Source organism: Trichosurus vulpecula, chromosome 3, assembly GCF_011100635.1.
Source record: "Trichosurus vulpecula isolate mTriVul1 chromosome 3, mTriVul1.pri, whole genome shotgun sequence".
NCBI classification, from domain to species: Eukaryota; Metazoa; Chordata; class Mammalia; order Diprotodontia; family Phalangeridae; genus Trichosurus; species Trichosurus vulpecula.
The window spans coordinates 3729001-3745562 of record NC_050575.1 but is presented as its reverse complement, the minus strand read 5'-3'; the positions used below and the strand labels follow the sequence as shown (position 1 = coordinate 3745562).

At 40.9% G+C, this 16562-nt stretch overlaps 1 protein-coding gene across 2 annotated transcripts in view; it reads right to left on the bottom strand.

Annotated features, from left to right (window-relative positions):
- LOC118841094 (alpha-1-antichymotrypsin-like) overlaps positions 1 to 13632 on the bottom strand; it is a 28394-nt gene extending 14762 nt beyond the window's left edge. Inside the window, exons 1-3 of one of the 2 annotated variants that reach the window (XM_036748502.1) lie at positions 13525 to 13599; positions 11622 to 11711; positions 10157 to 10812 (exon numbers count right to left, since the gene is read on the bottom strand). In XM_036748502.1, coding sequence (XP_036604397.1) covers positions 10157 to 10812; positions 11622 to 11698 — 733 coding nt within the window. In that variant the 5' untranslated portion in view covers positions 11699 to 11711; positions 13525 to 13599. Of the gene's footprint in view, positions 1 to 10156; positions 10813 to 11621; positions 11712 to 13524 lie in introns of both variants that reach the window. The other variant, XM_036748503.1, reaches the window with a different exon arrangement.
- Between the last annotated feature and the right edge of the window lie 2930 nt (positions 13633 to 16562).

The following is a 16562-nucleotide window of genomic DNA, read 5'->3' as shown; positions in this document are numbered from 1 at the left end:
GAAAGAGAAATTCCACTCAAAGTTACTGTAGACACTATAAAATATTTGGGAGTCTATTTGCCAAGACAAACCCAGAGCCTATATGAACATAACTATGACACACTTTTCATGCAAATAAAATCAGATCTAAATAAATGGAAAAATATCAGTTGCTCATGGTTAGGCCGAGCTAATATAATAAAAATGACAATTTTACCTAAATTAATCTATCTATTCAGTGCCATACCAATCGAACTACCAAAAAATTATTTTACTGAACTGGACAAAATAATAACAAAATTCACCTGGAAAAACAAGAGGTCTAGAATATCTAGGGTATTAATGAAAAGACATGCTAGAGAAGGTGGATTAGCCATACCAGATATTAAACTGTACTACAAAGCAGCAGTCATCAAAACTGCCTGGTACTGGTTAAGAAATAGGGGTGTGGATCAGTGGAATAGGATAGGTACACAAGTAGGAGAAATCAACAAGTTTAGCAATCTACTCTTTGATAAACCCAAAGAGGATAGCTTCTGGGCTAATAATTTACTATTACACAAAAACTGTTGGGAAAATTGGAAAATGGTAGGGCAAAAACTGGGCATAGACCAATATCTTACACCATATACCAAAATAAAGTCAAAATGGGTTCATGATTTAGGAGTAAAAGCTGATACTATAAGTAATTTGAGAAAGCAAGGAATAGTTTACTTATCAGATTTATGGAAAAGTAAAGAATTCATGACCCAACAAGAGATAGAGAGCATTAAAAAATGCAAAATGGATAATTTTGATTATGTCAAATTGAAATGTTTTTGTACAAAAAAAGCCAATGCAACAAGAATTAGGAGGGAAGCAGAAAATTGGGAGAAAATCTTTGCAACTAGTATCTCTGATAAAGGCCTCATTTCTAAAATATACAGGGAACTGAGCCAAATATATAGGAATACAAGCCATTCCCCAATTGAGAAATGGTCAAAGGATTTGAACAGGCAGTTTTCAGAGGATGAAATTAAGGCTATCTATAGGCATATGAAAAAATGCTCTGGATCACTACTGATTAGAGAAATGCAAATCAAAACAACTCTTAGATACCACATCTCTCCTGTCAGATTGGCTAAAATAACAAAACAGGAAAATGATAAATGCTGGAAAGGATGTGGGGAAATTGGAACATTGTTGCATTGCTGGTGGAGTTGTGAGCTGATCCAGCCATTTTGGAGAGCAGTTTGGAACTATGCCCAAAGGGCTATAGAAATGTTCATACCCTTTGACCCAGCAATACCACTTCTAGGGTTGTATCCCAAAGAAATCACACAAGCAGGGAAAGGGACCCATATGTACAAGGATATTTATAGCGGCTCTTTTTGTGGTAGCCAAGAATTGGAAATCAAAGGGATGCCCATCAATTGGGGAATGGCTGAAGAAGCTGTGGTATATGAAGGTAATGGAATACTATTGTGCCATAAGAAATGGGGATGATGCGGACTTCGTAACAACCTGGAAAAACCTACATGACATAATGCTGAGTGAGCGGAGCAGAGCCAGGAGAACGTTGTGCATAGCCACAGATATATGGATTCCGTGAGGACCAACCCTGACATACTTCGCTCTTCTCAGCAACCTAAGGTGCAAGGACAACTCCAGGGGACTCACGATGGAGAATGCTATCTTCATCCAGAGAAAGAATTGTGAAGTTTGAATACAGATTGAGGCGCACTACATGCTCACCTTTTTTGCTTCTCTTTTGTTTTTGTTTTTGGGGGTTTTTTTTGGTTCTGTTTCTTCTTTCTTATGACTCATTCCGTTGGTCATAATTCTTCTCCACAACTTGACTAGTGTATAAATTAATTCAATGCAAAGTTATACGTGGTAGTTATATGAGATTCCATGCTGTCTTGGGGAGGGAGGGGAGAAAATCTGGAACTCAAAATTATGTAGAACCGTGCATGGTAAACTAAAAATAAATAAATAATTTAAAAAAAAAAGAATACCTGTTCTAAATCGTAGGCTCACACCTTTGTTTTAAGCTAAGGTCCTGAAAAAATCATTTAAACCACTTCCTCCCCTTTCCTCATTGCGTCATTCTCATGCTCTACAATTCTTGTTGGCATGAGACCGGGGAAATTTAGACAAGAAATAACAAAAAAAGAACAAAAAAGCCCCCAGAATCCTGGACCAAAGGATCATGGGATCATAGATTTAGAAAGTGAAAAAGCCCTAGAACTACTCTAGAACAGCAGCATTTGTGGTTTTTACTGATAAGGAAGATGAGTCTCATGGAGGTTAAATGACTCTTCCAAGCTCAACAAGGCATTCAAGTGCAGAGCCAGGGTTTAAACCTCAATTCTCTGTCAAGAAACCCAGTATTCTTTCCCGTTGGCCAAGCTGCCCTTCTGTAGAACATGGAATCACTGAAGCAAATGAGCATAGACTGGGAGCTGCAAGGGACCTCAGAAGCCATCTAGTCCAACCACCTCATTTTACAGAACCTGGTCCATTGTGTCAGAGATCACTTCCATGACGGGTCAGTCACATGAATGAAATTAAGTAACAGGATGTGCGGGGAAAGGAACAGGGAGTGAGACTTTAGGTAGAATGTGAGAATCAGAACTGGGATTGAACCTGGAAAGACAGGTGGATCTAAGATAAGGAGAATAAGAGAACAAGCATTTATTAAGCACCTACTGTGTGCCGGGTACTGTGCTAGGCACTTTACAAATATTCTGTCCTTTAATTCTTACAAAACCTCTGTGAGGTAGGTGCTAATATTATCCTCATTTTGCAATTGAGGAAACTGAGGCAGAAGGAAGTTAAGTAACCAGAGACCAGGACTAAGGTCAGTGGGGAGAAGTTATAAAATGTAGTTTTGATTTGAAGTAACAACAATAAAACCTTTCTAATGATCATATATACCATAGTGTAATGAGCTACTTTGGAAGGCAGTGAGTTCACTCTCATCAGCAATATTCAAGCAGACACTCATTGATTACAGGTTCTGAATGTTGTGCAGAGAAGTCGTGCTTCACAAACTCAAAGCCATCTGAGCCTCCTTCCAACTTTTCAGTTCTCCAATTGGCCTGGTGCTCTCTAAGTTCAGTGTTGACCTCCATACACCAGCACCCCCATCTTGGTCCAGCACAGTTTTGGAGAGCAGTGGGGTTAAATGGAAGATCACCTGGATGTGAGTCTACAAACCACCACTTGGTAACCATGTGACTGAGCAAATCGTTTCTCCCCAGTGGGCTTCAATTCCTTCTGTAACGTAGGAATGATAATCCCTATCCTGCCTCTTTAGGAGAGGCATTTGTTGGTATCAGTAGAGCTAATAGATCCATATTACTCTATGAATGTTAGCTACATTACTCCCCCAGTCCTTGAAAATCTCTTCCCTACCACCGACATTGTCCCCGACATCACCTTATAGCCAAACCAAGGTTTAGCCATAACTAGAGTCTTTCACAATTCTGTGGGCACAGTGTTTTCAGGATCTCTGTGATTGACTAATTTTGCCAAAGCAGCCTCCCTTCTGTCAGAACAATTGCTGGCCATGTAGCCAGACCCCACAGCAAGAACCCTACCCAAAGAAGGAGACCGCCTAGTGTATCCTGGAGATACAGGATGACCTTAGTGGACTGATATTTGGAAATCTGATCGATGCAATAACCAATCATGGCTTCAGAACACTGATAGCAAAGCAGGCTTCCCTCCTTTCTTCAGGGGGTTGGCAGCACGTAGACATGGCATGAGGCATATTCTGCTAGTCATGACAATGTATTCATTTGCCTTGCTTAACTTCTTTTCACAAAGGAGATTCTACTGATGGCAAGAGAGTCATTGGGAAGAATTGGCAATTTTTTTAAAAAACAGCATCAATAACACATTCCTAAGAGTTGTTTTTCCATAGTCATTACAGCACACAAAATGTAATGGATCTACCTGATCTACTGAGACACAGATAGACAGGTTCAGGGAGCAAGTTCAGGGTGCATTGGTCACTCTGCTTTCAGGACTATAGACACTGTTGGTGGGCCTCACCAAAGAGGCTAACCCATAGAAGCAACTGCAAACTGCAATTTTGGTTTCTAGTTGGGATCTTCCCAGAAAGAAGGGAGTAGCCTGGGGAGATAATGAGAACCAGACTACTCTACTTCATAGGCCAATTGTACCTCCCACAATAAATTAATGTCTTCGTCTTCTCATCTAATTCATCCTTTCTCATATGAACTTGGGTAGCATGAGTCAACAGTCCCAGAGATTAGTTACTCCTGACTGAGTCAACCCAAAAAAACTTGTGATCAGATCCTGAGGAATTTGAAATTATTTTGGAAGCCTAGTGCCACCATCAGTCTCTTTTGCTTCCTGTATGCTTTACTTTCTGCTGCCACCAATCTGCCACTTTTATGGTTCGGGATACACAGTGGACACCTTCCCGAAAGAGAAAAGCCATGAACTGGGAGTTAGGAGACTTGTGATGCCATTCTTGACCCACCATGTGATTCTAGGCCATTCATTTGACCTTTCCAATGCCTCAGTTTCTTCATCTGTAAAATGAGGATGATTCCTGTCTTCTTTACACGTTCAGTGCCAGCTGCCACCTACCTCACAGGACTGTGGTAAGGATCACGTCAGATAACGTGCTTGAAGTTCCTTTTAAATTCATAGTCCGTTGTAATACAGGAACTGTTACCATCACTAAGTCATCAAGGATCATTTAAGCTCTTGCTGACAAGTACTGTGTCAAGCACGGATACAAAGAAAAGCAAGAACAGACCCTGTCCTCAAGACTTCACATTCTAAGATGGGGAGCAACATGGGAGTAACAAAGGACAGACACGTTGGTCGCTCATTATCCTTTGTACTTGAAGAGGACAAAACGACACCACAATATCCGGGACAAAGGTACAGGGTGTCCGACTACAGGAGCCGATGGTTGGTGATCTCAGAAGGGAAGAGACTAGGAGAGGCCTCTTGCAGAAGGCAGGATTTGAAGAGTCGGAAGGTGGGTCTTGAAGAAAGACAGAGAAGCCAGGAGGTAAGCGGTGAGGAAGGAGAGCATTACAGTCATGGGAAACAAGCCAGTGCACAGGCTTCAATTAGGAGAGGGCCAGATTAGCTGAATTTTAGAGTGCATGGAGGGGAGTCAAATGTAAGAAGACTGGAAAGGTGCGAAGGGAGCAGATTGTGAAGAATGTTATACAGAGTATTAGTCCAACACTTAATATTCTATATGAGATGTAATACAGAACAACAGTTGTTAATATTATGAGTCTCTCTGCCCATTCTCATCCCTCATTCTCAATCTGCCTTTGCTGTCTGGGTTGACATGAGCTTTGAGCATTAGAATCAAGCCAAGGAATACATTTCCACACATACTTACTAATGAATCAGACTTCTGCAGTTCATTCACCCCCAAGTCCTAGAACTTCAGTACTTTGGAAACACAGTGCTATAGTTGTCACGTGGACATCAGGGAATGCACAGGTATATTCAGACGCTGACTGTGTGGCTGTGGGAACCCAAGAAATTCTACAGGAATGGCATTTAGTTTTTACACATAAAACTTATACATGAATCCAATCACAACATGGAGGAATGGCCTAAAGATGAATAACTAGAGTAGAGATAAATGTTGAACTTGACTCATCATGTCAAGGGAGTCAGAAATCATACTCTTTCACTTGAGATGCATTAGCATCCCAGGGATATATGACACACAATGGAGAAAATGCACAATTCAGAACTATAACAAAAGGACAGTTTTTCATGAATAGTTATTATCTTCATTTTATAGATGAGGAAATGAAGACAGGGAAAAGTCAAACGAAAGGCTTAGAACCACCCAGTGAGTCAGGGATGATGCCACAAGTCTCCTAAATCCTAGACCCTGGCTCTTTTCTTTTGGGAAGGCTTCTTTCAAGCAGTCCATACGGTGCAGCCCAAACCATTAAAGGAGCAAACTGGTGGCAGCAGAAAGTTTATGAAACAAACACGTTGACCTCCATGGCTAGGTTGAGGAAAAATGATGAAAGAACAGTGATAGATGAGAACTGGGCCAAGAAAGGAAGGAAATCTGAGTGAAAAGAGGGAGAGTTGGGGCAAGTGCTCTCTGAGAAAAGAGGAGGAGAGGAGAAAAAATAGAGTGACATAAACGTAGCCTGAAAATATAGGCACAATTTGGGGCCTGGAAGTCAAGAGAGGTTTTTAGTTCCATGAACTAACTCGTTCTCGGAATACACTCCCTTGTCATTTCCAAATCTTAGAATCTCTAGCTTCTTTTAAAAACTCAATTCAAATACTGCCTTCTGCATGAGGAATTTTCTGATCCTTCTAGTTGCCAGCATTACCTTCTAAAATCATTTTGTATTTATATATATACATATACATATTAATTTATTTATTCATTCATTTCCTTAAATACATTTTGTTTTCCCTGAAAGAATCTAAGCTCCTTGAGCCTAATACAGTAAGTGGCATTGATAAATACTTTTGGATAGATTGATCTCTTCTATTCTGACATTTCATTCTCTATGATTATAAGAATATAATGGAATGGAAAGATTCTAATAATCCTTCCAGCCGTAACATAGGCTCTAAATTCTATCATTCTATATCCTATGATTCTAATGCCCCTTCCAGTTTGGAAATGTTGCAGTTCTATGACTCTGAGGCCCTTGCTAACTCTAATATTCTATGGGTCTCAACTGACCAAAATACCAAAATGAGCTGTTTCAACCCATGCCCAACAAGGGATGTGTCCATGCTATCTTCTTCAATGGAGTGTAAGTTCTTTGAGCACAAGAACTGTTTTTGTTTGTGTGCCAACACCTACAGTTCCTAGGACAGAGCAGATGCCTAAGAAATGCTGATGGCTGCTGCTCTAGCTCTACCATGAGCAATCTTGGAATTAAACTAAACTAGGATACACAAGCTATAATTTGTTAAATTGAGAAAGAAAACAATTCTTCCTATCTGGGTGTGGTCCATTTTTTCCAACTAACTGAGGACAGCACACTGGCCTTACAAGTGGTTCGCATAATCATATAGTTGGCTAAGCCAATACACAAATAGCCTGTGGTGCTGAACCCTACCCTTTATTGGTGAGGAATTGGCAGTATGTACTGAACGTTAAATATTTATCTTTTATGAATCCAAATTATTGAAAACCCCAAGGAGGAATCGTTGAAGATCAGAGGTGTGGATTTCAAATAAAGAGCTCTCAGTCTCAGCGTGATAATAAATGGGCCACTTAAACCCTCAACTGTAAGGAAGAAAAAGGGATGATAATATTCACACACTTACTCATATACCCTGAACAGATGCTCTAGACGGACAAAAAGCTGGAAACAGGATTAAATAGAAGATATTATTGGATCACATTTGGGAAATTCTTCCATGCTTCCAATGATCCAAAGCTGCTCTTTGACCTAAAAACTCATCTCTTAAACCCCACTTATATCCTACTGATGATAGCATATGTAAATAATGGACAATCATGATCCCGGAGAGTCACCGTCTTGGATGACCTAAATGGCAGACATCAGTTATCTGCAGCATGATTTGTACCTGAGAGAGGGCATAAAATACATAAATGGATATATGCACCACCAGAAAGGGAAGTAAGGTTGTCATGTTATAAGGGGGAGAATTGATAGAGAGAAAAGCCAAGTGCTGCTCTAATAACCACAACATAGCCTTTGGAGAAAGCCTTTAGCCCATAGGATGGCTCCTCTGTAGAAGGTCTGTTATCTGTACCAAAGGTGAAGTACCATGTCCTAAATCTTGAATCCAGAAGTGGGATTTATGATATAGGACAATAGTGAGAAAAATGCATTGAACACTTCAAATTCTATATAGTTGTGAGTTATAATTATTACCAGGAAAGTAAATAAAAATGAAGTACCAGTGGCCAATCATCTCAACGTTTCCAGTGATCTATAAACCAGGGAAACAGAAAGTTGGTGGGAGGGACTGGAAAGACAATAAGTCTACTGGGCCTTTTGCTGGAAGCACCATTGTGAGGTTAATAGAAGGGTAATGGAAGGTGATCGTTGTGGTCCAGTCTTCATGGGTTTGGGTCATATAGTTCTAGAGAGAAGGCTGTCCTGATTTCATCCTATGTCAGTAGATGTGTGAGCATTGCTGGAAGCACCATTGTGAGGTTAATAGAAGGGTAATGGAAGGTGATCGCTGTGGTCCAGTCTTCATGGGTTTGGGTCATATAGTCCTAGAGAGAAGGCTGTCCTGATTTCATCCTATGTCAGTAGATGTAGAAGCCAAAACTTCACTTATAAGGCAAAACCAGTTGTTCTAAGCAACAAGCAGATTTACTTCAAGAAAACCCACCAGAATAGGATAGGTCAAAGATAAGAGAATTTCAAGGCACTGGAGCCATGCAAAGCTCCAGGATGGTATAGGAAGCCTGTAGTAAAGAGGAGCAATCTTTTACAGCTAGAGAGTGAGGGACTTCCTGCACAGGTATATAAGGGCTTCTGTGGACTCATAGTCACAGAGGCTTAAGGTTGAGGAAGATGACTTCAAACATTTTGCAAATGACTGAATCCCAGGAAGGCTACTCTTAAAAAAGCAAGAGGGGAAAGAAAAAAACTGTCTTGCCAGAATGCTGGTCTCCTAACACTTTTAACACAGGTTGACAACACAGATTGGCCTTACCAAATGGAGCCTAATTTAGATGAGAACATAGGGCATGATCCAAAACCCAATCCAGATAGGACTGAGCCAGCTCCCTAGGAGGACAAGATCTGGAGAGTTCAGCTCATCAAAGAAAAGGGAACTAAGAAAGACTAATTCCTTGTACGTTTGTTTTGTTTTGGCTTTGGGGGCAGGGCAATTGGGGTTAAGTGACTTGCACAAGGTCACACAGCTAGTACATGTGTCAACTGTCTGAGGCCGGACTTGAACTCAGGTCCTCCTGCCTCCAGGGCCGATGCTCTACTCACTGGGCCACCCAGCTGCCCCTGCCTGTATGCTTGTATCAAGGATCAGAACTAACACACAACTTGACACCTTACAAACCTACTCATTGTTCATTCTCATGACCCCTTCTGTGTTTCCTCCCTATCAAATCAAAGTCCCTATGTTTGGCAGGCAAAGCTTCTCACAACCTGGTCCCTTCCTTCCTTTCTAGTCTTCTTACAATTTACTCTTCTTTCTGCACCCTACGCTCCATCTCTACTGGTCTTCTTTCTGTCTCTTGTTAAATGTCTCATTGCCCATTTTCATGTCTTTGCATTGGGTATCCCCCATGCCTGGAATCTTCTCACTCCTCATCTCTTTTCTTTTAGTTTCCCTGGCTTCTGCCGAGACTCAGCTCAAATCCCACCTTTCTCAGTTCTCCCAGGTATTAATGACTTTCTCAGCTCATCTTTCATTTATTCTGTATAAATCTTTTATGCACTTTGTTTGTTTGTTTGTTTGTTTTATCACGCTATTTCCTCCATTCCAAGCTAAGTTCCTTGAGGACAAGGACTGTTTTGAACTTCCTTTGTATCTTCAGTGCTTAACCCAATGCCTGCCACATAGTAAGTGTTTAATGAACTCTTGTTGACCAACTGACCTATGTATAGCCTGGAATATAGTAAACACTAGAAGAAGGTTTGAATCTCAGCTCCGTCACTTATTTCGTGTGTCACCTTGGACAAGTTCCTTTACCTTACTGAGCCTATGTAGATAATCTATCTATACGGTCTCTTCCAGCTTTAATATTCTATGATCCCATGGTTACAAGAACAACAAAAGCCAAAATGTGAATCCACAAGATTTAACAAGTATGTTAATTGTCAAGGCATAAAGCAGAAGTGGAGGGAAGACTAAATCCTCTTCATTTTTTTTCAAATTGATTATAAATCTGAGAGCTCACGCAGTTCAGCTCTCTTACTTTACAAAAACAACAGCAAAACCCCAGCCTCAATGGGGGAAGTGACTGATCCAGGGCCATCGAGAAGTCCTGTAACTCTAAATGCAGTTGTTTTGATCATGAGAACCCTAGGCCAAGAGGAAAGATGGCACAAACAAGAAGCTAGCAGGAGACTCCAGTGGAACGAACCTTGGGGGCTTGTCTGTAAGAAAAGATGTGAGGTCATGGGCCCAACACTCTTATAAAAATTTCCCTTGAGAATAGAGTAAATCACCCAGATGAACCCCCAATTCTTACCTTTAAATAAGATGTGATTCACAAGAACCATTATTGTGTTTTCACCGAGTCTTTTGAACAATTCTTCGATTTTCCCGTGGGTTTGATTCTTTACATAATCATTGATCTGCTGTGTTGCCAAATCAGGGTCCTGGAAGTGAGCAGGGAAAACTTCTGCTGAATATAAAACCTTGCTGTCTTCCTGGAACTTCTCTAGCAATTCCAAACTTTTGTCAACAAACAAGGCATTGCCTGTGTTTAGTTGGAACGTGTCGTTTAGGAGACTGAGGGAGCGTACGAGCTGCTGAAAGCCTCTGTGGATTTCAGCCTCTGGGGTCTCTGTCAGATTGAATCTCAGGCCCTCTAGGATCTGAGTCTGGGTGTTTCCTCTGGCCCCCAGAGACAGGAGAGCAAAGGCAATGGATACACTTAGGGGAGAGAAAAGGACATTCTTCTCGAGGTTTTCTGAAACAAGCTTCTTGTATAGATGAATTGCAAAATCAGTATTGATAGCAGATAGTGTAGGAAATTCCGGATTTATCCTGCCAGGTTGCTCCTCCAGGATCTGGTCATGAGTCTGAGCTTCCTTTGGGTTGGGGTAACACAGCCCAGTGGTACAGAATACAGCCACAAGCAGCCCCAGAATATAGGCAGGCTGCATTCTTCCAGCCTCTGATCTGTGGAAAGGAAGAATCACTGAAGTCATTGCAGGCAAAATGTTAAGCAGGACTGGGCTTGGGCAGCTAGGTGGTGCAATGGATAGAGCAGGGGTGGGGAACCTGCAGCCTTGAGGTCACATGTGGCCTTCTAGGTCCTCAAGTTTGGATTCAGTCAAAGGGCTGCACTTGAGGACCTAGAAAGCCACATGTGGCCTCGAGGCTGCAGGTTCCCCACCCCTGGGATAGAGTGTTGAGCATGGAGTCAGGAAGATTCATCTTCCTGAGTTCAAATCTGACCTCAGACACTTACTAGCTGTGTGATCCTGAGCAAGCCACTTAACTCTGTTTAACTCTGTTTCCCCATCTATAAAATGAGCTGGAAAAGGGACTCTTGCCATCATCAGTCCTTGATTTATTCTCAGGGTCAGAGATAGCTGTAGAAAAAAAACTGTGAAGTTGTCTTTGGTCCTTCCGCATGAACTCCTTTTCCTCCTTCCTTGTTCCCCTTTCAACCCTCTCATTTCCCCATACACCTGAAACTCCGTCCCTATACAGTATCTCATTGCTACTAATGCCCACTAAGATATTAATGGATAACTGAAGCTTCGCTCAGTGCATGGGCTTTCCCCACTGGGATGTTTGCATTTAAATCGGGGTTCCTCGAAGACCAAAGCCTTTGCAGACTCAAAGGAATGGATTGCTCATTCCTTAGGATTGATAGGGTTGGTTAGGACACTGATGGGATGTTTCAAATCATGATCTGCTCCTAAAAACACATAAAAGATTGGACAGAGCCAGAGGAGATCTTAGAACTCAGGTCATCTCACCTTCTTGTGTTACAGATAAGGAGGAAACTGGTGCTCAGGAAGGTCAGGACTCGCTTGAGGCCACTCAGGTGCTTCATTATAGACCTAGGACTAGAAGGATCTTTAATCTAATTTAATCTTTAATTCTACTTTAATACCAAAGGGAACCTTGTTGTTATTGTTCAGTCATGTCTGATTCTTTGTGAGCCCATGGAATTTTCTTGGCGAACATACCGGAGTGATTTCCGTTTCCTTCTCCAGGGGATTAAGGCAACAGAGGTTAAGTGGCTTGCCCAGCTAGCACATGTGCCATACTAAATTAGAACTCAGGTCTTCCTGACTCCAGGCCCAGTGCTCTATCTACTGAGCCATCTAGCTTCCTGAAAGGGATAAAGAGACCTTAGATATGATCTAATTCATTCCTTTCACTTAACAGTTGAGGCAATTAAGGCATAGAGAGAGGAGAGGACTTAGCCAAGGTCATGCAGTGAGCTACTGAAAAAGCAAGGATTAAAACCCAGATCTTCTGATTCCTTGTTATTTCTTATACAGACCCCTCCTCCTGGGCACTCGCCTTTGATTCCTTTGTTCCCAAGAAATTGATTGTTTCCCATGAGAAGTAAAAAGTTCTGGTATCATGGCAATGCAGCTCAGTGCTTTGTATTTGATTAAATACTGTATCAGCAAGCATCAATTAAGTACAAGGGTGTGCTGGTAATTGTTTTAACAACCAGCTGTCCCAGAAAACAAAACTTGTGCTCACGACATACTTTTAAGTTTAATCTGCATTAATACCATTTTCCCTATCATTTTCTTTACTTTAAACAATTGACAAAATAATAAACCAAGCCATGAATTGTAGCTTGTCCAATAAATGCTCATATCGAAAATGAACAATTGGTTCTCCCAAACTCATAGCACACCTGGATTAAGGGCCTACTGTGTGCCAGGCACTATGCTAGTTTCTAGGGACAAAAAGTAAAAATGCAACAGTTTTGTTTTTCAAATATCAGCCAAGTATTCTATCCTTACATCATCTTTGATGTAAGGTACCTTTGATGTAAGGAACTGAAAGAAAACCTTGTCTTCACCTCCAGGTTAATGACAATGAAAATTCTAAATGAGCTTGTATATTTTAAAATATATTGTCCTTTTACGTCACAAAAATGTTTCAGTTCCCCATGCCCTCAAAGAAAGTCATCAGTACGGGACCAGTGTAATTGAGGGGAAAAAGGTCAAGTTATCAAAGATCATTTTGCCATCCTGAGCTTACGAAATCAGGTTACTTTGATATAGGTTAGTCCTCAGTAAATCATAGCTGCCAAAGAAGTCAGAATTGGAAAGAATTTTCAAATATAGAATATTAGAAAACTAATTGTCGGAAATTGAAGGCACCTAAAGCAAAGAACGTCAGAATTGACAAGACCTTGGAGTATAGAATGTCAGAACCAAAATCACGAGGGCTGGTAGACCCTTAGATCATCACACTTATTCTTATTTCTATATCACTGTATGGTTTACAAAGCATTTTCCCCAAAACAACCCCCTTAAGGTAGGCAAAGCCACTATCAGTGTACACATTTTATGGCTGTGAAAACTGAGGCGCAGAGTCACACAGCTAGAAAATTACCCTGCTTTTCTGCCACGGTGGCTTCCCTCTAGTGACTGGCAGAGCTTAGATGAGAAGGGAGGTTTCTTGTTGAATGAGGTGTATTGAATCACGATTCTACTACTTAAATCTGTGCAAATTTAGGCAAGTCACCTTCCAACTGTTGGCCTCAGTTTCTTCATCTGTAAAATGCATGAGTTGGACTAAAGTCCCCATCAGCTTTGATATTCTCTGATTCTATTCACCCGAATATCAAAGAGCAAAGAGATTTATTTACCCGAGCAGAGAGCATTGGAAGAGAAAAACGTTACTTACCACTCACTCCCAAAGTAAACTGTCTGCTTGCTTCTCTCACTGTCCACCTTCGCTCTTATTTGCCACTAGAAAGAGCTCCTCCCCCAGTTTAGTAAGCGGGAAATGGGACCACACAGGGACCTTTTTGTGCTGACATTGGCAAAGTGATGATTTCCAGTAACTTGATTTTCCCATGTACCTGCCCATTCCCCACACAGAGATTAAGGCCAGGCATTTAAACCATGTGTTTCACAATGCATTTTCCCCTATTTGATCTTAGCCAGAAAGAAGAATTTAATCAGAGAGCAACAGGAATACGGGAAGGTCAAAATCTATTAGTTACCTAATCCGTGTAGGCAATCAGAAAATTAAGAAATTGTATATATCTGTGCTACCTTGGCCAGATTAGCTGCAAATTCAAGATTGTTGAGAAATTAGGAACTGTTTCAGCCTCAACAGGTAACCTCAGGGAAAATGACATAAATTGTGCTTCTATTAACTCTTTGATTCCTAAAGGTACTGGCTTTTGTTGTTAATGCTTATTTTTTTTTCAAGCATGGTTTTGATGTGTTCAATGTCTAACAGTTAATTTATTAGATGACAGAATCAGAATCCTAAGAGGTCATACATTCAGAAGGAACATGGGAAATCATCTTCTCTACTTCTTTTATTTTACAGACGAAGAGATTGAGACCAAGAGAGGGGAAATGACTTCTCTGAGTTAGAGACGGCATTCAAACCCATGCCCTCTGTCCCCTGATAAGGCCAAGTCTCTCTCCACCACACTGTGTTACTCTCACAAACTTTCAGTCATTATTTAAATGCTAGCTGGTATTATATAGGCTTCAGGGATTGCAAGGTGTTTTACATCTTATTTGATCCTCCCAACAACCCTGGGAACTACCATCCCCATTTTATAGATGAAGTAAATGAGGCAGACACAGGCTAGGTGATTGGCCCAGGGTTACGCAGCTAGTAATTCTCTGAAGTAGGATTTGAAGTCAGGTCTCCTGAGTCTAAGTCTAGCACCCTGTGTACTGACAGCTGGGTACAGTATCCAAGACAAAGGAAGAACTGGCCCCACTGTCCTTTGCTCTGTTCGTATCATATCTAGAATGCTATATCCTGTTCTGGGAGCCAGAATTCTGAAAGAACTTTGATAAATTGGGTTATGTCCAGAGGACAGCAACTAAGATAAGGAGACTGACGATAGTACCAAACATGGATCAACTGAAAGAACTGTGAATATTTAACCTAGAACACAATTTGTGTCTCCTAATATTGGAAGAGATGTTCTGTGAAAAGAAATTTAAAATCATTCTCACAGGCGTCTGAAGCAGAATTGGAACAGGTAGGTAGAAGGGACAGAAAGGTAGATTTCAAATAAATGTAAATGCAGTATCTCCTTTGGACCAAAGCATGCACTCACTAACATGTTGGGGCTCACAGAGGGCCTCTGCTACTTGCGTTAATTCTGTGGGTCTGTGTCTCCAAACACTGTAGTTCAAAACTCTACGTGGGGTGGTTCCCGTTAATAGTGACCCAGGTTAACAGTAAGCTAGTTTTATAAATATTTTTTATTCTGAATTTAGTTAATAAATAAATACGCACAGGAAAAACCCCAAGAGGATTCTATAAGAAACCATGAATCTCTACTTCAAACCACTTTTTTCCATGACATGCATAATATCTAAAATATATACCACACACACACACACACACACACACACACACACATTAAAACCAAGGGGCAACTAGATGGTACAATGGATAGCATGCTGGGCCTGAAGTGAGGAAGACTTATCTTCCTGAGTTCAAATCTGGCCTCAGACACTTACTAGCCATGTGACCCTAGGCAAGTCACTTAACCCTGTTTACCTCAGTTTCCTAATCTGTAAAAGGAACTAGAGAAGGAAATGACAAACCTCTACAGTATCTTTGCCAAGAAAATCCCAAATGGGGTCATGCAGAATCAGACATGACTGAAAAATTAAACAATAGAAAATAAAAATATGCTCTAACATATACATTATATATACCATACTACATAGTACTATGTAGTCTATTATATATACAAAACTATATAATAAATGTATGTCATAATATATAAAATACAATTTTTTATTAAGTACATAACAAATTTTCCACATGACTTTCCATACTATTCTGCTTGTGTGCACTGTCTCCTGAACTGAGAAGCCTGCACCTTCTTAACAATGCAAGTATGATCTTTGGGGGGGGGGAGGGGGAAGGGAACAGAACATGACTACTGCTGACACTCTTTCTCCTCACTCTCTCCCTGCTTAAAAACTTAGGAAGACAGAAGGAAAAAACCTCTTGTCACAAGTAAGCACAGACAAGCTCAATCAATCCATTAAGCAGCCATACCCCACAATGTTTCTCTCTTTGTGAACTTTGTGTCCACCACCTCTCCGTCAGTACATGGGTAACGGATTTCATCAGAAAGCCATGGGGGACAAGGTTGACCATTGCACCGATAGAGTTCTTAATTCTTTGTTTGCTCATTTTCCAGCTTATTTGTTGACTTTTAAGTCTATGCTAAAGTGGGCTCTGCTTCCAGAGTGGAGAGGACATGTTCCCAAGCTTTGGGTTTTTTCCACAGCTGTTTTAGAGGTAATTCTTGGGACCTGTAAGTTTTCAGTTTTTCAGAGGTAACAAGACCCATGGAAAGCTGTGTTTACTACTCTCACATACTGTGCACTGGTCTTTTAGGGACCACAAGGGCTCTTTTCTACCCTGGAGCTACGGTGCGGCCTGCACTGAATTGTGCTCCTCTCTCACCCTGCTGTGATAGACCTTTCCTGCCGACCTTCTAATCTATCTTGGGATGGAAAATTGTTTCACTCGTTCTCTTTGTGGGTCCTGCATATGTGTCTTTATATACATATATGGATGTGTATATATTACACTACATGTTTATACACACATTTAGTGTCTATATTGATGTACATAAAGAAGTGGCCGAGTATAGCCAAAAGATGAGTGAATTGAAAGCTGGAATACCCAAATCCTAGCTGCAAATGCTAATTAACCGTGAC